The sequence below is a fragment of the Nerophis ophidion genome, linkage group LG18, assembly GCF_033978795.1.
Source record: "Nerophis ophidion isolate RoL-2023_Sa linkage group LG18, RoL_Noph_v1.0, whole genome shotgun sequence".
Lineage (NCBI taxonomy): Eukaryota > Metazoa > Chordata > Actinopteri > Syngnathiformes > Syngnathidae > Nerophis > Nerophis ophidion.
The window spans coordinates 10,409,837-10,432,810 of NC_084628.1; the positions used below are offsets into that span (position 1 = coordinate 10,409,837).

Here is a 22,974-nt window from a genome sequence, read left to right on the forward strand (position 1 = left end):
TATTTATCGGTATTGCTTGATATTGGAATTGGTAAGTAAGAGTTGACAATATCGGAATATCAGCAAAAAAGCCATTATCGGACATCTCTACCTATGACGTTCCACGTTCTTACCTGGATTGGAAAGGCGACTACTGGTTGGACCAAGTATCTGGTATGGATCTGCGGATTGATGGGAGATTGAAAAGATTATTGACTTACAGTACATTCAAAACTGGAGAATACTGATCATCCGTGGGTGACATTGGCCGATACCAATACCGATCACTAGAGTTGGGACTCTTTGGGAAAGTCATGACTCAATTTGATTTAGATTTTTAGGGTGACTATTCAATTGATTATCCATTCTTGATTCAACACAATTCTTGAGTCAAACTGATTCTCACAATATTCGTTTGGTATAGTAAACATGATAAAAACCTTTTCAAAACATCTTACAAAACCTCCATTTGGTTGCTGACGTTTGACTTAAATGCGCAGCAAGTAAACTTGGAGATGGCCTAAAAACGTCCTTTACAAAAAATATTTTTTATTCTTTTTTTATTTTTATTTGTATTAATCAATCCAACCAAACACTACACAGTAATACCATAACAACGCAATCCAATTCCAAAACCAAACCTGAACCAGCAACATTCAAAATATCAATAAACAGAGCAATTGAAATGAATTATATTTATATAGCGCCTTTTCTCGAAGGACTCAAAGTGCTTTCACATAGTGAAACCCAATATCTAAGTTACATTTAAACCAGTGTGGGTGGCACTGGGAGCAGGTGGGTAAAGTGTCTTGCCCAAGGACACAACGGCAGTGACTAAAATGGCGGAAGCAGGGATCGAACCTGGAACCCTCAAGTTGCCGGCATGGCCACTCTACCGCCCCATTGAGAGGACACACAAACATGACACAGAACAATCAAAAAGTAGTGAAACAAAAATGAATAATACCAACAATATTAATATTAGTAACAATTTCAACATAGCAGTGATTAAAAATCCCTCATTGACATCATTACAGACATTTATAAAAAAATTAAAATAGATAAACAATAGTGATTATTTTGAATTGGAATGAATAAAAATCACGATTCGGATGTGAAATACATTTTTGGAGCACCCCTACCGATTAACTGTATTAACTGTACATTTGTGTATTTATTTATGATGGGTGTTGTTGGAATTTTACCAATATAAAAACACAATATTTAAAATCTAGCTGACACTAAAAGAAAATAGAATATCATGCAAAGGTTTGTTTATTCCAGCAAGGTTAATCTAATATATGACATAGGTTCATAACATGGAACTTGCGATATAATGCAAGCGTTCTTTTGATACCATGTTGATGATTATAATTTATAGCTTATCAAAGCCCCACATTTTCTGAGATTTTCTATTGAGGGTCAAGCCATGATCTTTAGAATTGTAACACACATAAAAGCTTGACGTATATCACTTTGCATGTAATGGACTTTTGTGGCTCAGAAACCTTTTTTCACCAAGTACCACTTCAAAAAATACTTGACTCTCAAAGTACCACCATAATGACCACCATAAAAATGCAGTAGGGTGGTAGGCCTAAGTATCCATTAAAAACAAGGCAGAGGTTGTATTTAAGAATTACATTCAATATTTTGGCCACTGTAACAATGAACACAGTTTGAACAGTAACACTGGGTTTGAATATTGAATTGATTATTTGCTGTACCACTACTACAGTTTGAAAATAACTGGTTTAAAGTGTATGACTTGTTAATTTCACATTTAAAGACCAATTGATGACTGAAATGAACTTCAGCACATTATCAAAACAAATGTTGTTCCACTTGTTGTTCTTTCTTCTATTTCATTGCATACAATGTTTGCCAAAACAATGCGAATAGTAAACACTAACTCAACAAAAACTACAATCTACTTGAAAAGTTGAAAAGAGAAGCTGGAAATTGTTCAGGTTGAATGCTTGCATGTTCGAAATAAACTCAAAGTCAAACTTAACTCAACTCCTCATTTTAATAATTTTGCCCTCAAAGCCATTCAGTGTTCAGGGAATTATTCCCTGAGATTGTAAACATGAACAAAAAGGATGAAAACATTATTTTTGAGACAATGCAAATATGGATCTAATCACTCTCGTATCGATTACATACTTATACTACCTTTTGGTATCGACAATGGTCGTGTACTGGATGTGACAATACTGACACACCAACAGTTCTTGTCTTATTATCCCCTCTCTAACTCTTATTGATCCACTTGTTAATTCCCTGTTAATATCTGCTTACTTTATTCTGTTGTGTTGTTCCATCTACACTCGTTAAACTTTACTAAGCACTTTTTTCTTGGTTGTTGTTTTAACATAGATAAGTGGTTATCTTCGCTATTGGCATGCATGATCCAGGCTTGCTATCGCTGTGTGTCATATTTAGTATTGTCCTCTAGTACATGAAAATGATACATTAAATGCTAATAAATGCATTTTTTGGCCGCAATAAATGTGAAGACCCTGAATTAGCTGCGAGCCACTCATCAGTGTTCATCTGTGTTTGTGGCTGATCAATTGGCACGTCCCTGTTAAAAAAACATTGTAGTTGAAGAAGATAGTTCTGCCATTTTACTGAGCTTTAAAGGGGAAAATTATCACCAAACCTATGCAAGCGTTAATATATACCTTGATGTTGCAGAAAAAAGACCATGTATTTTTTTAACCGATTTCCGAACTCTAAATGGGTGAATTTTGGCAAATTAAACGCCTTTCTGTTCATCGGTCTTTTAGCAATGACGTCAGAACGTGACGTCACCGAGGTAACACACCCGCCATATTCATTTTCACATTACAAACACCGGGTCTCAGCTCTGTTATTTTCCATTTTTTCGACTATTTTTTCGAACCTTGGAGACATCATGCCTTGTCGGTGTGTTGTCGGAGGGTGTAACAACACTAACAGGGAGGGATTCAAGTTGCACCACTGGCAAGAAATCTGCCGACAGACCCCCATTGAATTTGCCAGAGTGTCTGCACATTTGACCGGCGATGCTAAGACACACATGGCACAGAGATGTATGGATAACCTGCAGATGCATTTGCAACGATTAAGTCAACAAAATCACAAAGGTGAATTTTGTTGATGTTGTTGACTTACGTGCTAATCAGACATATTAGGTCACGGCGTGACTGCCAGCTAATCGATGCTAACATGCTATGCTAATCGATGCTAACATGCTATTTACGCTAGCTGTATGTACATTTGAAACTAGGTACTCACATTTAATGCGAAACAAACACTTACCAATCGACGGATTTAAGTTGCTCCAGTGTCACAAGATGCGAAAGTCCTGATCGTTTGGTCCGCACATTTTACCAGCGATGCTAATAAGGCAGCCATGCTATGGGCCACTTCATTAGGTGCACTCACGCTATGGCCGAATAGCGTCAATAGCTATTCGCTCAATAGCTTCAATTTCTTCTTCAATTTAATTTTCACTATCTGCCTCCATACTCCGACCATCTGTTTCAATACATGCGTAATCTGTTGAATTGCTTAAACCGCTGAAATCCGAGTCTTAATCCGAGCTAATGTCGCTCTATCTTGCTGTGGTAACCGCCATGTTGTTTGTACTGGCAGCCCTGTATGACGTCACAGGGAAATGGATAGTGGTTTCGAAGATAGCGAAAATAAGGCACTTTAAAGCTTTATTTAGGGATATTCCGGGACCGGTAAAATTTTGAAAAAAAACTTCAAAAAATGCAACAAGCCACTGGGAACTAATTTTTATTGCTTTTAACCCTTTTGAAATTGTGATAATGTTCCCCTTTAAATATAGTTTTTGTTTGGCCAAATCACCACAAAATGTGGTTCACACCTTTAAGGGACTGACAAGCATATGTGTGTAAAATGTGAGCATAATTGGTTGAAAGACATGGTACAAGGTCTTTGCAGAGGCACGAACGGGACCAACAATTTATTTTTTCAAGGTTGATGATGTCTGTATTAAATTAGCATGTATTCCAAAGCATTGTTACCACAACTCATAGAGGAAAGGAGGACACCATGGATTAACTAGAGTTTTAGCACAGACGGAGCAGCAGTGTTATCAGAACAGAACCAGATCTTTGCGGTACTATTAATGAATATCAAGTGTTTTAATCAACTTTGGCTAATACAAGCTTATTTCTGGTTTGCAGTGTCGAAGGTACTGAATCGCTTACCCGGCTGGACTCTGGGCTGCTCTGCGGTCTTGGTCACATTCTGAGTCACCACCGGTGAGCCTGTGGACGAAGACGGAGAAACCGAAAGATTGTGTGAGGAAGAGATGGATTGCCATGGAGACGCCAGCAGATATGGGAACGACTGTGTAAGTGATTCTTGTCCTCACCTTTGGCACTGTGCATGTTGTTTGACCATCCCGTCCGCCGTACGGCGTCATACGTTGGGTCTGGAAAGGAAAGAAATGAGTCACTAAATGACTTAAAGGGATGAGCAACAGATTGAAGAAAACACATTTTTAAAACCTGCTGCGTAACTTAATTATGTCAACATCAACATCTATGCATTGAAGGAGTTTAAAGTGAGATAATTCCATGAAATATATTCAGAAAAAATAGGTAATTGAAGTCCCGACAGTATTATGCTCTCTGAGAAAAGTGCCACCCTTTTGATAAAACCCTGTTATAGTATTTTTTTTAAAATCTTATACCAGTGTTTTTTTATACGTGACTACCAAAAATTCCTATGATATTTTGATTCAGTGCCACAAAGTTACGTAAATCCAAAATCTTATGGTTCCAGACCACTGCCATTAAGATCCGGAATTGAAAATAAATGTTGGCATTGTAGAAGAGTTGGTATTAATAATGGACATAATTTGGGGACTGGCAGGCATGTTCTCTGTACTGTTTTTAAAAGCAGTTTTTGTGCTCTGGACTTTTAAATGATCCGAAATAATGTAACACATTTAGAGATCTGGGGCTTCACGGTGGCAGAGGGGTTAGTGCATCTGCCTCACAATACGAAGGTCCTGCAGTCCTGGGTTCAAATCCAGGCTCGGGATCTTTCTGTGTGGAGTTTGCATGTTCTCCCCGTGAATGCGTGGGTTCCCTCCGGGTACTCCGGCTTCCTCCCACTTCCAAAGACATGCACCTGGGGATAGGTTGATTGGCAACACTAAAAAAATTGACCCTAGTGTGTGAATGTTGTCTGTCTATCTGTGTTGGCCCTGCGATGAGGTGGCGACTTGTCCAGGGTGTACCCTGCCTTCCGCCCGACTGTAGCTGAGATAGGCGCCAGCGCCCCCCGCGACCCCAAAAGGGAATAAGCGGTAGAAAATGGATGGAAAATGGATTTAGAGATCTCCGATAATATCAGACGGTCGATATTATCGGCTGACAAATGCTTTACAATGTAATATCGGAAATTATCGGTATCTGTTTCAAAAAGTAAAATGTATGACTTTTTAAAATGCCGCTGTATGGAGTGGTATAAGGACTTTGGGAGAAGTACAGAGCAGTCATACTTGCCAAGCCTCCCGATTATCCCGGGAGACTCCCGAATTTCAGTGCCCCTCCCGAAAATCTCCCAGGGCAACCATTCTCCTGAATTTCTCCCTATTTCCAAACAGACAACATAATTGGGGGCGTGCCTTAAAGACATTATCTTTGTGTGCCGGCCCAATCACATAATATCTACGGCTTTTCACACACACAAGTGAATACAATGCATACTTGGTCAACAGCCATACAGGTCACACTGAGGGTGGCCGTATAAACAACTTTAACACTGTTACAAATATGCGCCACACTGTGAACACACACCAAACAAGCATGACAAACACATTTCGGGAGAACATCCGCACCGTTACACAACATAAACACAACAGAACAAATACCCAGAACCCCTTGCAGCACTAAATCTTCCGGGACGCTAAAATATACTCCGAGTGTCATGAATATGTGCGTTAGTTGATTTTTAAAAACTGTTTGTAAAGGTAATCTGGTGATAGATCTAACATGATAGTTCTAAAGAGCATAAGGAGACTACAATGTATATTTTGTTAAACAGATAAAGTTGAAAATACCAATGATTATCACACACACACACACTAGGTGTGGCAAAATTATTCTCTGCATTTGACCCATCACCCTTGATCACCCCCTGGGAGGTGAGGGGAGCAGTGGGCAGCAGCGGTGCCGCGCCCGGGGGAAACATTTGTGGTGATTTAACCCCCAATTCCGACCCTTGATGCTGAGTGCCAAGCATGGAAGTATTGGGTCCCATTTTTATAATCTTTGTATGACTGGGCCGGGGTTTGAACTCACAACCTACCGATCTCAGGGCGGACACTCTAACCACAAGGCCACTGACAGGCGTGAATGCATATATAAAATGTTAGTGCGCAAAGAACTTTTAAGTACCAGTCCAGCTGCTCTGCTCTGAACAAGTTGCAGTTTGTTCAGGTCATACTTAGTCATAGCAGACCATAGTATAGGAGAGTAATGAAGATGACAGAAAACCAAGGACTGTATGAAATGCCCCTTTGTTGATGATTTCATGTAGGTGGACCACTTCCTGACCATGGCTAAACCTCTTCCCATTTTTAATTAAAATACCATCAATATGATCAGACCAGGGCCCCGGGTTGGGGACCTTTCTGTGTGGAGTTTGCATGTTCTCTCCGTGACTGCGTGGGTTCCCTCCGCGTACTCCGGCTTCCTCCCACCTCCCAAAAAAAAACCATGCACCTGGGGATAGGTTGATTGGCAACACTAAATGGGACCTAGTGTGTGAATGTGAGTGTGAATGTTGTCTGTCTATCTGTGTTGGCCCTGTGATGAGGTGGCGACTTGTCCAGGGTGTACACCGCCTTCCGTCCGAATGCTGCTGAGATAGGTTCCAGCAGCCCCCGTCAATAATGATCAGACCATGACAGTTGATTGTCTAACACAGGGGTGCCCATTACGTCGATCGCGAGCTACCAGTCGACCGCGGGGGGTGTGTCAGTCGATCTCCAGCCAGGCTTTTAAAAAAAATAGACCTAAAAATTAGTGATCATCAATCTTCACCAAGACGTCACTTAAATGGCATTCACGGTACCGCAGGGTCTTGTGAGATGACGCTGGCTGCTGCAAGATCATTATTATGAAAATATGACCGAGAGGAAGGCGAGAAACACTTTTTATTTCAACAGACTCTCGCGCCGTACCTTCCGTCAAAACTCTAAAGGCCGACTGCACATTTCCTATCTTCACAATAAAAGCCCTGCTTCATGCTGCCTGCGCTAACTAAATACAGAGTCTCGGAAAACTGGCGTGCACAAGCGATCCCTCAGAAAGCTGGCGTGCACATCACTTGTGCACGCCAGCTTTCCGAGACTCTTATTTTGTTAGCGCAGGCAGCATGAAGCAGGGCTTTTATTGTGAAGATAGGAAATGTGCAGTCGGCCTTTAGAGTTTTGACGGAAGGGACGGCGCGAAAGTCTGTTGAAATAAAAAGTGTTTCTCGCCTTCCTCTCTGTCATTTTTTCATAATAATGAACTGGCAGCAGCCAGCGTCATCTCACAAGACCCTCGGGTGCCGTGAATGTCAATCAAGCAAGCTACGGAATTTGCTGCCAATGTTTTTCTTGTAAAGTGTATGGAAGCTGGATGAATTAGATGCCAAAAAGCAACCACTTTCATGTGGTATTGTACGGAAAGGACAACTTTTTTTCTCCTCCATTTGAAAATGTGGGCGTTATCATCATTACTGTCTGATTCCAATCAATGCAAGTCATCAGAATCAGGTAATACACCAACTTATATTCTTGTCTTTGTGAAAGAAAGACATCTATATGTGTTACACATGCTTGTATTATCATTAAACACATTTAACTTGTTTACAAAAATGTCTCTTTCATAAATAAATACATATAAATGATATATATAAATGAGGTAGATCCCCTCGAGTTGGTCAATTGAAAAGTAGCTCGCCTGCAGAAAAAGTGTGGGCACCCCTGGTCTAACAGCACACCAAGCATTTTTGCTTTTATTAATGTTATGATGTGTCTTTCAATATCAGTCTTCATATAGACGTTTTTTACTGTCAACGTCCTAATTGTAATTCAATGTCATTTGATTTGATTAATTTTCCACTTTTATTTTTGTAACAATGTATTGGCTTCGAGAGGAGTGGCTAGGAATTTAACGCCAGAGTACGATTTTGTATCATTATTATTAAGGCTGTTAAAGTTACAGTAAAGGGTTAACGCATGTAATTAATCACAAAAAATGATCGCATTAATCATGTAAAAACGCAGATTGATTTACACAGTTGTATTCATTCCTTTACCTTAACTGCCTATTACCATTTCCTACATTTAAAGGCCTACTGAAACCCACTACTACCGACCACGCAGTCTGATAGTTTATATATCAATGATGAAATATTAACATTGCAACACATGCCAATACGGCCTTTTTAGTTTACTAAACTGCAATTTTAAATTTACCGGGATTTTCGTCTTGAAAACGTTGTGTAATGATGACGTGTACGCAAGACGTCACAGGTTTTTAGGAAGAATGAGCGCTACGCACACACACACAGCTAAATGTCGTCTGCTTTAACGGCATAATTACACAGTATTTTGGACATCTGTGTTGCTGAATCTTTTGCAATTTGTTCAATTAATATTGGAGAAGTCACAGTAGCAAGATGAAGTTGGGAAGCTTTAGCCTTTAGCCACACAAACACACGGTGATTCCTTGTTTAAAATTTCCTATGGATCACAGCGTACATGGATCCCGACCACTTGTCAACCAGCAGGTTTCGGTGAGAAAATTGTGGTTAAAAAGTCGCTTTTTACCGGAGATCAGCTGAGCTTGCGCCTTCCGTACAGCTGCCGTCGACTTCCTCCAGACACTGTGCGTCAACACCCGGCCGTGGACGTACACTTCCGACTATCAGGTACTGTTAAACTCACTAAAACACTAGCAACACAATAGAAAGATAAGGGATTTCCCAGAATTATCCTAGTAAATGTCTCTAAAAACATATGAATCCGTCTCAATGCAACGCGATTGCAATCGCGTTTTTTTTCTTTTGTTTTTTTTCTAGTCCGTCGCTATCAATATCTTTCACCCTCGCTCAAATTAATGGGGAAATTGTCGTTTTCAAAGTCCGAATAGCACTTTTTGTTGGAGCCTCCTATTATAAACAATGTGAATATGTGAGGAGCCCTAATCGGGTGACGTCTTCGTCTGCGACTTCCGGTAGAGGCAGGGCTTTTCTCAAGTTGCGAACTTTATCGTGGATGTTCTCTACTAAATCCTTTCAGCAAAAATATGGCAATATCGCGAAATGATCAAGTATGACACATAGAATGGACCTGCTATCCTCGTTTAAATAAGAACATCTCATTTCAGTAGGCCTTTAATGCTAGTGTTTAGTCCCAATTACCCCCAAAATAAAAGATATCAACTCATAGCAGGTCATGCACTGCAAAAAGTCAGTGTTCAAAAACAAGAAAAAAAATACAAAAATGGGGGGTATTTTACTTGAACTAAGCAAAAGTATCTGCCAATAGAACAAGAAAATTTGGCTTGTCAAGACATTCCAAAACAAGTAAAATTAGCTAACCTCAATGAACCCCAAAATACCTTAAGATAGGTATTTTATCACTAATAAGAAGTGCACTTTTCTTGATAGAAAAAACAAATATGAGACGTTTTTTCTCAATATGTTGAAAAATAGTGATGTCGGATCGGTGCGCCGTCTTCAGTAATGCGGACGGTGTATCGGTCCGTTGTGGTGAAGAAGGAGCTGAGCTGGAAGGCAAAGCTCTCAATTTACCGGTCGATTTACGTTTCCATCCTCACCTATGGTCATGAGATTTGGGTCATGACCAAAAGGATAAGATCACGGGTACAAGCGGCCGAAATGAGTTTCCTCCGCCGTGTGGCGGGGCTCTCCCTTAGAGATAGGGTGAGAAGCTCTGCCATCCGGGAGGAACTCAAAGTAAAGCCGCTGCTCCTTCACATCGAGAGGAGCCAGATGAGGTGGTTCGGGCATCTGGTCAGGATGCCACCCGAGAGCCTCCCGAGGGAGGTGTTTAGGGCACGTCCAACCGGTAGGAGGCCACGGAGAAAACCCAGGACACGTTGGGAAGACTATGTCTCCCGGCTGGCCTGGGAACACCTCGGGATCCCCCGGGAGGAGCTGGATGAAGTGCTTGGGGAGAGGGAAGTCTTTGCTTCCTTGCTTAGGCTGCTGCCCCCGCGACCCAAACTCACATGAGCGGAAGAAGATTAGATGGATGTTGAAAAATGTTCTTAAATGAAGTAAATGCAAGTGCCATTATCTTGACATAATGATATGCGCTCGGCATTACATTTCGTGAAACCAGCAAACTTACACTAAAAACTAGTTTATTTTTCTTAATGGAAGGCAACAAGGCAAGTGCTTGTTATACTCTTGGGGTCTCCTAGCTGCTCAGGCAAATCATATTTTCTACAAATGCATTTTCCCATCGATAACATGACATGATCACGCCAAGTGTGTGCTCTTTGAGTCATTAGTGCGCAAGGAATATATATATATATACATATATATATATATATATATATATATATATATATATATATATATATATATATACACAGTGGGCAAAAAAAGTATTTACTCAGCCACTGATTGTGCAAGTTCTCCCACTTAAAATGATGACAGAGGTCTGTAATTTTCATCATAGGTACACTTCAACTGTGAGATGCAACTCAGTATTCTTCTTCCTCCAAACACGACGAGTTGAGTTTATACCAAAAAGTTCTATTTTGGTTTCATCTGACCACATGACATTCTCCCAATCCCCTGCTGTATCATCCATGTATCCATTTTGGTATAAACTCACCTCGTCGTGTTTGGATGAAGAAGAATACTGAGTTGCGTCCCAAGAACACCATACCTACTGTGAAGCATGGGGGTGGAAACATCATGCTTTGGGGCTGTTTTTCTGCTAAGGGGACAGGACGATTGATCCGTGTTAAGGAAAGAATGAATGGGGCCATGTATCGTGAGATTTTGAGCCAAAACCTCCTTCCATCAATGAGAGCTTTGAATGGTTGACTAAATGCTTATTTTCCACCATAATTTACAAATAAATTATTTAAAAGTCCTACAATGTCAATTCCTGGATTTTTTTTCACATTCTGTCTCTCACAGTTGAAGTGTACCTATGATGAAAATTACAGACCTCTGTCATCATTTTAAGATAGATAGATAGATAGTACTTTATTGATTCCTTTAGGAGAGTTCCTTCAGGAAAATTAAAATTCCAGCAGCAGTGTACAGAGTTGAGATCAGTTTAAATACAAGTAAAAAGTAAATAATGGGGGTTTAAATGGAAACAAAATAGAGAAATATTACAATAAGAATAAAATAAATAAATAAATAGCAACAATGGGAATGAAAATATAACAGTAAAATAAGAATATAACAAGTGGGAGAACTTGCACAATCGGTGGCTGACTAAATACTTTTTTGCCCCACTGTATATATATATATATATATATATATATATTTACATCCCGGCCCCTGGTCAAATTTTTTTTATTGTAATTTTGAAGAATTAATCTGAATGCTGAATGTGCATGAATTATTTCTATTCAAAATTGTTTGAAATGTCACATGTTAAATGTTTAAATACTAACTCAGTTTACTGTACTATACGGGTGTTTTCTATTGTTTTATTGAAAATGAAAAAACAAAGTCCATTTGGCTGTCATCTGTTTTAACTATGAGACACAATTGTGTCAAAGTCATGCTTTTTTTTTTCGTGCTTGAAATAAGACAATTTCACTTTGAAAAAGCAGTTTTTTACTTGTGAGTGTTGATGACACAGCTTTGCAAAATTTTAGATTCTAGTTTCAAGTATGTTTTATTTAATATAGGTCATAACATCTCAGCAACAAGCTGTAATATCTTACTGAGATCATTTAGGACCAAAACACTTAAAACAAGTAAAACATTCTAACATAAAATCTGCTTAGTGAGAAGAATGATCTTATCAGACAGAAACTAAGCAAATTTCACCCTTATTTGAGATATTTAACCTTACATAGATTTCAGTTTTTGCAGTATGCAGGCTTGTGGCGGAGTTGGGAGATTAACCTGAGGGTTCCAGGTTCGATCCCCAACCTCGTCACGTCCGTTGTGTCTTTAAACAAGACACTTCACCCTTGCTCCTGATGGGTGGTGGTTAGGGCCCTTGCATGGTGTGTGAATGGGTGAATGTTGAAGTAGTGTCAAAGCGCTTTGAGTACCTTGAAGGTAGAAAGGCGCTATACAAGTATAACCCATTTACCCGTGACTTAATAGCTAAAAACGACACACTTTACATTTTGCATTCATTTCAAGGACTGGCATTGAATATGAAGTTGAACACAGGACAGTATGCGTCTTTCCCTGTACGTGGCAACAATTCATCATCACAGCGCAGCAGACTATTTGTCCCTGGAACATAAGTCCAATACCAACAGTACATTAATAAATCATGCCGTGGCCGCTTGAAGTGGCTGGTGACAGGATATCTGGACGTGGCAGCGTGGTTGTGTTTGGCACAAACTGACACGATTGCGGCCCCGCTGTTTGACAAGGATTACAGCTTGCGACACCCTCACCGCTGATGAAAGAGGTGAAGCAAATTAACGGCAACATTGACAATTTTCAATGTGTGCTCACTTCTCTCCGACCGCACAAGCTGGCTCGCAGCTTTGGACCAACGGCCAAGCTCGCAGAAGCTGGGTGGCTTCCAGTAACAATCAATCACTCGTGACACGCGCAGGTAAAACAGAGGATGTGATGATCCCTCTGCTTTACTCCGAGTGCACATTTTTCATGGCTCCTCTACACTCCCAGCTCAAACTGTTGCCAGAACACACACAATTAAAATATTGATTCTGTTGTTTTTTTTTTTATGTTACTGCATTCTACTGCAAGTGTCTCTCTTTTTCCCAGGAGGCGCTCGATGTGTTAGAGTGATGACGGAGGTTGCGGCTGGGATCGACACGCTGCTTTCGAGGTCAAGGCAATCCCTTTTCCCATCGGCAGAAGCGGAAACATTTGGTAAGAACTGCAGGTTTGACGAAGCAAGCACATGCGGTAACACTTTAGTATGGGGAACATCCATCCATCCATTTTCTACCGCTTATTCCCTGTCGGGGTCACGTGGGGCGCTGGCGCCTATCTCAGCTACAATCGGGCGGAAGGCGGGGTACACCCTGGACAAGTCGCCACCTCATCGCAGGGCCAACACAGATAGACAGACAACATTCACACTCACATTCACACACTAGGGCCAATTTAGTGTTGCCAATCAACCTATCCCCAGGTGCATGTCTTTGGAGGTGGGAGGAAGCCGGAGTACCCGGAGGGAACCCACGCATTCACGGGGAGAACATGCAAACTCCACACAGAAAGATCATCTGTGTGGATTTGAACCCAGGACTAATCAGGACCTTCGTATTGTGAGGCAGACGCACTAACCCCTCTGCCACCGTGAAGCCCGTATGGGGAACATATTCACCATTAATTAGTTGCTTATTAACATAGAATAGAATAGAACGTACTTTATTGATCCCTGGGGGAAATTCAGCACCAAACACGACGAGTTGAGTTTATACCAAAAAGGTCTATTTTGGTTTCATCTGACCACATGACATTCTCCTGTATCATCCATGTATCCATTTTGGTATGAACTCAACTCGTCGTGTTTGGAGGAAGAAGAATACTGAGTTGCATCCCAAGAACACCACACCTACTGTGAAGCATGGGGGTGGAAACATCATGCTTTGGGGCTGTTTTTCTGCTAAGGGTACGGGACGATTGATCCGTGTTAAGGAAAGAATGAATGGGGCCATGTATCGTGAGATTTTGAGCCAAAACCTCTTTCCATCAGTGAGAGCTTTGAATGGTTGACCAAATACTTATTTTCCACCATAATTTACAAATAAATTCTTTAAAATTCCTACAATGTGAATTCCTGGATTTTTTTTTTTCACATTCTGTCTCTCACAGTTGAAGTGTACCTATGATGAAAATTACAGACCTCTGTCATCATTTGAAGTGGGAGAACTTGCACAATCGGTGGCTGACTAAATACTTTTTGCCCCACTGTATATGAATAATATAAACATCTATCCATCCATTTTCTACCGCTTGTTCCCTTTTTTTTGGGGTCGCGGGGGGCGCTGGCGCCTATCTCAGCTACAATCGGGCGGAAGGCGGGGTACACCCTGGACAAGTCGCCACCTCATCGCAGGGCCAACACAGATAGACAGACAACATTCACACTCACATTCACACACTAGGGCCAATTTTTTAGTGTTGCATGTCTTTGGAAGTGGGAGGAAGCCGGAGTACCCGGAGGGAACCCACGCAGTCACGGGGAGAACATGCAAACTCCACACAGAAAGATCCCGAGCCTGGATTTGAACCCAGGACTGCAGGACCTTCGTATTGTGAGGCAGACGCACTAACCCCTCTGCCACCGTGAAGCCCTAATATAAACATATTCTGCATATATTCTACATTTAAGAGCAGTCAAGAAGGAACATGTGCTGGCTCCACTTTGGACGGGACTCTCGCTGCTGTGTTGGAGCCACTATGGATTGAACTTTCACAGTATCATGTTAGACCCGCTCGACATCCATTGCTTTCCTCCTCTCCAAGGTTCTCATAGTCATCATTGTCACCGATGTCCCACTGGGTGTGAGTTTTCCTTGCCCTTATGTGGGCCTACCGAGGATGTCGTAGTGGTTTGTGTAATGATTTGTGCAGCCCTTTGAGACACTAGTGATTTAGGTCTATATAAGTAAACGATTGATTGATTGATATGCATTATACAGTCTGATGGCTGTCGGTATGAAGGACCTCCTGTGCATTTTGGGAGTCTGAGCCTTCCACTGAACATGCTCATTCTCTCTGCAAGGTCCGAGTGTAGTGGGTGGGAGGTGTTGTCCATAATGGCCAGGAGTTTTGCTAGACTTCTTCTCTCTGACACCACCGCCAGAGAGTCCAGGTCCACTCCCACCACGTTACTGGCCTTTTCTACCAACTTTTCCAGTCTGTATTTTTTTGGGGCGGCATAGCTCGGTTGGTAGAGTGGCCATGCCAGCAACTTGAGGGTTGCAGGTTCGATTCCCGCTTCCGCCATCCTAGTCACTGCCGTTGTGTCCTTGGGCAAGACACTTTACTCACCTGCTCCCTGTGTCACCCAAACTGGTTTAAATGTAACTTAGATATTGGGTTTCACTATGTAAAGCGCTTTGAGTCACTAGAGAAATAAAATATAATTCACTTCACTTCACTGTATGTGTCCCTCACTCTTAGCCACAGCGTTTAAGAAGGCGCCCGCCACCACCGACTCGTAGAACATCTTTGTACAGACGTTGAAGGATCCTAGCCTCCTGAGGAAGTAGAGGCGGCTCTGTCCCCTTCTTGTAGAGGGCCTCAGCGTGTTTTGACCCATTCAGCTTGTTGTCCATGTGTACACCGAGGTATTATAATCAATCAATCAATGTTTACTTATATAGCCCTAAATCACTAGTGTCTCAAAGGGCTGCACAAACCACTACGACATCCTCGGTAGGCCCACATAAGGGCAAGGAAAACTCCCACCCAGTGGGACATCGGTGACAATAATGACCCAGTGGGACGTCGGTGACAATGATGACTATGAGAACCTTAGAGAGGAGGAAAGCAATGGATGTCGAGTGGGTCTAACATGATACTGTGAAAGTTCAATCCATAATGGATCCAACACAGTCGCGAGAGTCCAGTCCAAAGCGGATCCAACACAGCAGTGAGAGTCCCGTTCACAGCGGAGCCAGCAGGAAACCATCCCAAGCGGAGGCGGATCAGTAGCGCAGAGATGTCCCCAGCCGATACACAGGCAAGCAGTACATGGCCACCGGATTCGGACCAGACCCCCTCCACAAGGGAGAGTGGGACATAGAAGAAAAAGAAAAGAAACGGCAGATCAACTGGTCTAAAAAGGGAGTCTATTTAAAGGCTAGAGTATAGAAATGAGTTTTAAGGTGAGACTTAAATGCTTTTACTGAGGTGGCATTCCAGAGTACTGGAGCCCGAACGGAAAACGCTCTATAGCCCGCAGACTTTTTTGGGGCTTTGGGAATCACTAATAAGTAACACAAAAGTAATTTAGAGTTATTTGGACACTAGGGGAACATATAAAGGTTAGGGTTAGGGTTACTGATGTGGGATCTGAGCCGATGATGTCGTTGTGGCTTGTGCAGCCTTTTGAGACACTCGTGATTTAGGGCTTTATGGATAAACATTGATTGATTGATTGATTGATTGATTGATTGATACTAATAAGCAAAAATTCTGAGGTAATGGCTTACTCGTTGTATAATAAGGCCATGCAGAATAAGGCATTAATAAGTACTTAATAATGACTAATTAAGAGCCAATATGTTACTAATTTGCAAGTTATTAAGGAACTAATTAATGGTGAATATGTGTTCCCCATACTAAAGTGTTACCGCAAATACATCCTGCAACTAGTTGTGCAAAAATCAAAGTACAAACAGCCCTTGCCACATCCATCCGTCCATTTTCTACCGCTTGTCCCTCTTGGGGTCGCGGGGGATGCAGGAGCCTATCTCAGCTGCATTCGGGCGGAAGGGGGAGTACACCCTGGACAAGTCGCCACCTCATCGCAGGGCCAACACAGATAGACAGACAACATTCACATTCACATTCACACACTAGGGCCAATTTAGTGTTGCCAAGCAACCTATCCCCAGGTGCATGTCTTTTGGAGGTGGGAGGAAGCCGGAGTACCCGGAGGGAACCCACGCAGTCACAGGGAGAACATGAAAACTCCACACAGAAAGAACTCAGGACTACTCGGGACCTTCTTATTGTGAGGCACATGCACTAAGCCCTCTGCAACATAGCGCTTCAAATTATGCGACTTCACCACTTTGCTGTTTTTTTTTTTTTTTTATATTCTACAATATTTTTGCCCAAAAGTAAACATTTTCAAGCATTAAAATGCTAAAAGAACTAAACACATTAATTGGGATGTATCAATCGATCAGCCACCGATCTATATGGGAGGGTGTATATTGTAGGGTCCCACAAGAGTTAGTGCTGCAAAGGGTTCTGGGTCTTTGTTCTGTTGTGTTTATGTTGTTGATGGTCTCCCGAAATGTGTTTGTCATTCTTGTTTTGTGTGGGTTCACAGTGTGGCGCATATTTGTAACAGTGTTAAAGTTGTTTATACGGCCACCCTCAGTGTGACCTGTATGGCTGTTGACCAAGTATGCTTGCATTCACGTGTGTGTGTGTGTGTGTGTGTGTGTGTGTGTGTGTGTGTGTGTGTGTGAAAAGTTGTAGATATTATTATGTGACTGGGCCGGCACACAAAGACAGTGCCTTTAAGGCACGCCCCCAATATTTTTGCCTGGGTGGAAATTAGGAGAAATTCGGGTGAATGGTTGCCCTGGGAGATTTTCAGGAGGGGCACTGAAATTCGGGTGTCTCCTGGGAAAATCGAGAGGGTTGGAAAGTATGCACCGATCTGTATCGGCCTATTTTTGTTTAAACGTACAAAAAAAGATGCCGATTATTGCCTTGATTTGTTTTTGTTCACTCGACTACATGCACCTGGGGATAGGTTGATTGGCAACATTAAATTGGCCCTAGTGTGTGAATGTGAGTGTGAATGTTGTCTGTCTATCTGTGTTGGCACTGCGATGAAGTGGTGACTTGTCCAGGGTGTATGCCACCTTCCGTCCGAATGTAGCCAAGAAAGGCTCCAGCACACGCCGCGCGACCCCGAAAGGGACAAGCGGTAGGAAATGGATGGATGTCTGGAACTAATAAACAGCGATAAACAAGGGATTACTGCAGGGGTCGGGAACCTTTTTGGCTGAGAGAGCCAAGAAGCCAAATATTTTGAAATGTATTTCCGTAAGAGCCGTATAATATTTTTTTTTTAACACTGAACACAACTAAACGCGTGCATTTTTAAGTAAGACCAACATTTCTAGAGTATAATAGGTCTCTTATTCGTTGTAATAATATTGTTATTCGGAAGCTAACTGTGGAGGGGGCGTAGCCTGTGGGCCTGCAGCGAAGCGGGGTGTTGCCAGGACCGGCCTCGAAATCAGCGACAGGTGTGTAGATGGCCCGCCTGGGCCTTGTTTTCTAATCACCTGTCGCTATGTCATAAGCAGCAGCCAGGAGGATAGACGGGGTTGAGGCTGGAGCCAGAGTGCGAGCGAGAACGAAAGAGAAAAAGACAATTGCTGGAAAGCAACTGAGAGACTTACTGAAAAATAAAACAATATTGTAACCCTGAAACAGGCTCTCATGTCGGTGCTTGGTGGTCTGAAGAACCCTCAGGAGAGCAAGCTCCAAACTAACCAATAATAAATAAATAACTTCTTACCATTAACGCAACTTCTTGAACAGGTGCGGTAAACAACGGATGGATGAATGAAAAATGCATGAGAATGTTTTATATTTTGAACATTATTTTTAATACTGATTACAAGTGGAATTATTCATTACTTATCGTGTCAAGAAATGTCAGCTCAGATTTACCCGAGAGCCAGATGCAGTCATCAAAAGAGCCACATCTGGCTCTAGAGCCTTAGGTTCCCTACCCCTGGATTACTGTATTACTTCACTGCTTATTTTTTGTATTTTTCTGGCATATTTGATATCTGCTGCCCTAATTAATACAAACATACAAACAATAACACAAATATTTGATGGGTCTAATTTTTTTTTTTTTTTTTTTTGTGTCCTGTCCAGCTTCTCAAGCAAATCATATAGTTGATGTTGATATCGGCTGTTCAGATTTACTTTACACAAGAGAAGTGTAGGATACTTCTCTTGTTGCCTTTTTGTATTTGACTCTATTAAATGTATTTAGTGGGGTTAGGTTGATTGGCAACACTAAATTGGCCCTAGTGTGTGAATGTGAGTGTGAATGTTGTCTGTCTATCTGTGTTGGCCCTGCGATGAGGTGGCGACTTGTCCAGGGTGTACACCGCCTTCCGCCCAATTGTAGCTGAGATAGGCGCCAGCGCCCCCCGCGACCCCAAAAGGGAATAAGCGGTAGAAAATGGATGGATGGATAAATGTATTTATATTATCAATTGAATAACTACAAATACAACAGCATCCTCTCTCATGTAACTCCAACTCCACACAACACATAAACAGCATTGTGCTGTGCAATACTGCCCCCTTGTGGATAAATATGTTGACACCTAAACAACACTACACCCTTTCCCTAAAAGTAAGCCACAATAGAGATAACTGAACTGTGGAACTTGCACTTATTTGATAAGTTTAACAAGTAATTCAAGGCTTTTTAATGTCACACATTATTCAATAACGCCCTCTAAATTCATCTCATTCATCTTTTTAAATATTTTAAGTGCCAATAATTTCACCAAAGGACTAATTTCCTCTGGGTCATATTGTATAAGTATAAAACGGCAATAAAGGGATCTAGATATGGATAGCAGCTTGCAAAAAGCAATTATGACTGATAAAAAGAGGGTTGAAAAAAAAGAGCGGAATGGGACAAAGAACAAGCGCTCAGCCGTGGCTCCAAAGGCCTGTCAGGTCCAATCTGCCGGGCCGACTGGAGAGGCGAAGAGCAAGGAGTAGAAGGGAAAGTCCTGGGAGACTTGTGTTTCCTGCCTACCTCGCCTGTAGACAACCTCTCTTTGTTTTACCGGACCTTTTTTTTTTTTTTTTTTTCACCGCCAACTTCTAACCACCCCCAAGCCAACACAACATCCACTCGACACCACCTTGAAAGGAACCCGAGCAGGCACAGAAGATGGCGGGGACGAGGATGTAGGAAGAAGTAGTCATCAGAGGAAAGAGAATATCGGTTAAGAAAAAAAAAAAAAAAGTTTGGATTTTGAAAAGGAAACAAACTCTCTTCCTGGCAATAGCCAAAAGGCCTTTTTTTAATTTTTTATATAAATATTAAAGTTGCAAAGTAACATGTCTAAAGAAGCAGAGCTTATTTATTGTCTCAGCAATATTACTTTATTAAACCGCGCACCACCATGTTGCGACATCGAGCGTACGCCGCAATATCTTTGACAGCGCAATCCGCTTCTGTGGAGTCGACCACGTCGCCGAGAGCTTTTAACACCATTCGAGAAGCAGCGAGCAGTAAGACATACAAAACGGCAGAGCGAGTGGGTCGGAGGGCGAGGAAGCGAGCCAGACCCATGCACCCCCCCACCCCCGCCTCCCCTTCTTCGCCTTAGTTTTTCCAGGCTTTGCTCTCGACTGCGACTCCAGCCATGTTTCCACTCTTGTCTGGGGCGTGGTGCAGGCTCCTGGGAGACTTGGACTGCAGGACCAGTTAGTCAAAACAAGGCCTGAGTGCGAGACGGAGAGGGCCAGGAAGGTGGAAAGACAACGGGGATGTGATGATAACACGGGCCGAGAGGGCGTTCTACCTCATAAATGCAAGACTAGACAAGACTGACACCTTAACGTCTCTTAGACTGACACTATTTATGTCTCTACCACACGTGTTGAAGTTCGAAAAATGACGGCTTTCATATTTTTCTCAGCAAAGTCTTCGTAAATACATTACTTCCCCAATATAATGTTGTGTTACCCAGCTGCAGAGAGTACCAGGCATTTATTAGAGGTGCAGTAAGGCCTACAAGTACAGTGTTTTTCAACCTTTTTTGAGGGAAGGCACATTTTTTTAAATAAAAAAATACGCAGGCAAACCACCAGCAAAAAACGTTAAAAAAAGAAACTCCACCAGGTATTTGGGACTTATTATGAGTTTGTTGGTGTTTTCCTGTGTGTAGTGCTTTAGTTCTTGTCTTGCGCTGTTATTTTGATCACCCTTCCTGTTTTGTTGGTGTTTTCCTGTGTGTAATTCTTTAGTTCTTGTCTTGCGCTGTTATTTCGATGGCCCTTCCTGTTTTGTTGGTGTTTTCCTGTGTGTAATGCTTTAGTTCTTGTCTTGCGCTGTTATTTTGATCACCCTTCCTGTTTTGTTGGTGTTTTCCTGTGTGTAGTGCTTTAGTTCTTGTCTTGCGCTGTTATTTTGATCACCCTTCCTGTTTTGTTGGTGTTTTCCTGTGTGTAGTGCTTTAGTTCTTGTCTTGCGCTGTTATTTTGATCACCCTTCCTGTTTTGTTGGTGTTTTCCTGTGTGTAATGCTTTAGTTCTTGTCTTGCGCTGTTATTTCGATGGCCCTTCCTGTTTTGTTGGTGTTTTCCTGTAGCAGTTTCCTGACTTCCTTTGAGCGTTATTCCCTGCACTTGCTTTGTGTTAGCAAGCGAGGCTATTTAAGTTCTCCCTATCCTTATTTGTGTGGACATTGTTGCTTGTCATGTCGTGTACGCCGTAAGTCTTTGCTGTCGTCCAGCATTATGTTCCTGTTTACTTTGTAGCCAGTTCAGTTTTATTGTCGTTTTGCATGGCCTTTTCCTTTCCCTTTTGTTCATTTTTGGTTTAAGCATTACATACTTTTTTTTTTTTTTTTTACCTGCACACTGCCTTCCGCTGTGGATTCCATATTGGGATCACAACAAACCACCCTCGTCTCACCCGACACATTCCGACTTTTACAAAGCAATTAACTACCTGCTGCCCCCTACTGACATGTGGTATTATGTGGTTACCCTGCCGAGCTCTACAACGGCACATTATTTTCTGATTATAATGATTGGTTTGCAAAAAATATTTTTTGGATCAATTGGGTGAAGTTGCATAATTTGCCACGGCACACCAGAGAATATCTCACGTCACACTAGTGTGCCACGGCACAGTGGTTGGAAAAACACTATCAGTATATTCTAGCTGGGCGTCAAAGTGGAGGGGTAAGTAGGGATGTTGTACCCCTAAACACTGCCCTTTTGTTTAATACTTTGTTTTTGATCATTTATACATGTACAATATTAATAAAGTATATCATGTATGTCAATATAAATATAGCTGTTAAAATTCAATACTAAGGTTGCTTGACTTAAATTAAGAATGTCTAAGATTACCTATCAAAAGATGCAAAGTGTTTAATTCCCCCTGAATAGAGCAAACCTAACTTCAAGCACTTCAGTCAACAAAGACGTCATAAAAGCTCACCTTTTTAGCATTCGCACTCAGCACCAGCATTTTGGACCAAGGATGGGGTGATAGAAGAAAGGTAAAAATAAGAAAAAGAACATAGGACTAAGTTATGTAAAAGTTTCACTTGTGCATGTCATTGCACATAGCTGTGTTGCGTTCAAGGACCCTCGATGTAAGTTAAAAACTGAGTTTTTAACTAGTTTTTAAAGATAGGGGAGACTTAAACCCCAGTGGATGCACTAATGATGTATTTCTAAATTTAATAATGTATTATTATGGTTTGTACTATCCAGTTAAACCCAATTTACATATTTATATTCATACTGAATAATGACAGTTTAAATGATTATTTGAATTCATATTATGGCCACTTTATATTTAATTTTTTGTGGGAAAACACATTTCTAAGTTATTAAAGGGTTTCATCAAGATATGTTCTATCATCAATCACTCAAAGTTGACTTATATTGCCCTAAATCACGAGAGTCTCAAAGGGCTGTACAAGCCACGACAACATCCTTAGCTCAGATCCCACATCAGGGCAAGAAAAAACTCAACCCAGTGGGATAACAATGAGAAACCTCCAGATATGTTAATCCTATATGTAAAAAGTACAAAAAAAAACAAAATAAAGTTTTTACATGTGTTTTAAAAACCTGCTTTGAACCAAATCCTACAATAATAGTTTCTTTTAGAGCAGGGGTGCCCATTACGTCGATCGCGAGCTACCAGTCGACCGCGGGGGGTGTGTCAGTCGATCTCCAGCCAGGCTTTTAAAAAAATAGACCTAAAAATTAGTGATCTTCAATCTTCACCAAGACGTCACTTAAATAACATTCACGGTACCGGAGG

The 22,974-nt window shown here is 41.5% G+C and overlaps 1 protein-coding gene and 1 long non-coding RNA gene across 3 annotated transcripts in view; one reads left to right on the plus strand and one right to left on the minus strand.

Annotated features, from left to right (window-relative positions):
* fli1 (Fli-1 proto-oncogene, ETS transcription factor) overlaps positions 1–22,974 on the minus strand; it is a 129,926-nt gene that overhangs the window by 9,073 nt on the left and 97,879 nt on the right. For both annotated transcript variants that reach the window (XM_061878742.1, XM_061878741.1), the window contains exons 6-8: positions 4,373–4,432; positions 4,206–4,265; positions 114–161 (exon numbers count right to left, since the gene is read on the minus strand). In XM_061878742.1, the coding sequence (XP_061734726.1) occupies positions 114–161; positions 4,206–4,265; positions 4,373–4,432 (168 nt within the window). The remainder of the gene's footprint in view (positions 1–113; positions 162–4,205; positions 4,266–4,372; positions 4,433–22,974) is intronic.
* LOC133537589 (uncharacterized) overlaps positions 4,180–22,974 on the plus strand; it is an 82,077-nt gene continuing 63,282 nt past the window's right edge. The window contains exons 1-2 of the long non-coding RNA XR_009802731.1: positions 4,180–4,351; positions 12,979–13,086. This is a non-coding gene — a long non-coding RNA (uncharacterized LOC133537589). The remainder of the gene's footprint in view (positions 4,352–12,978; positions 13,087–22,974) is intronic.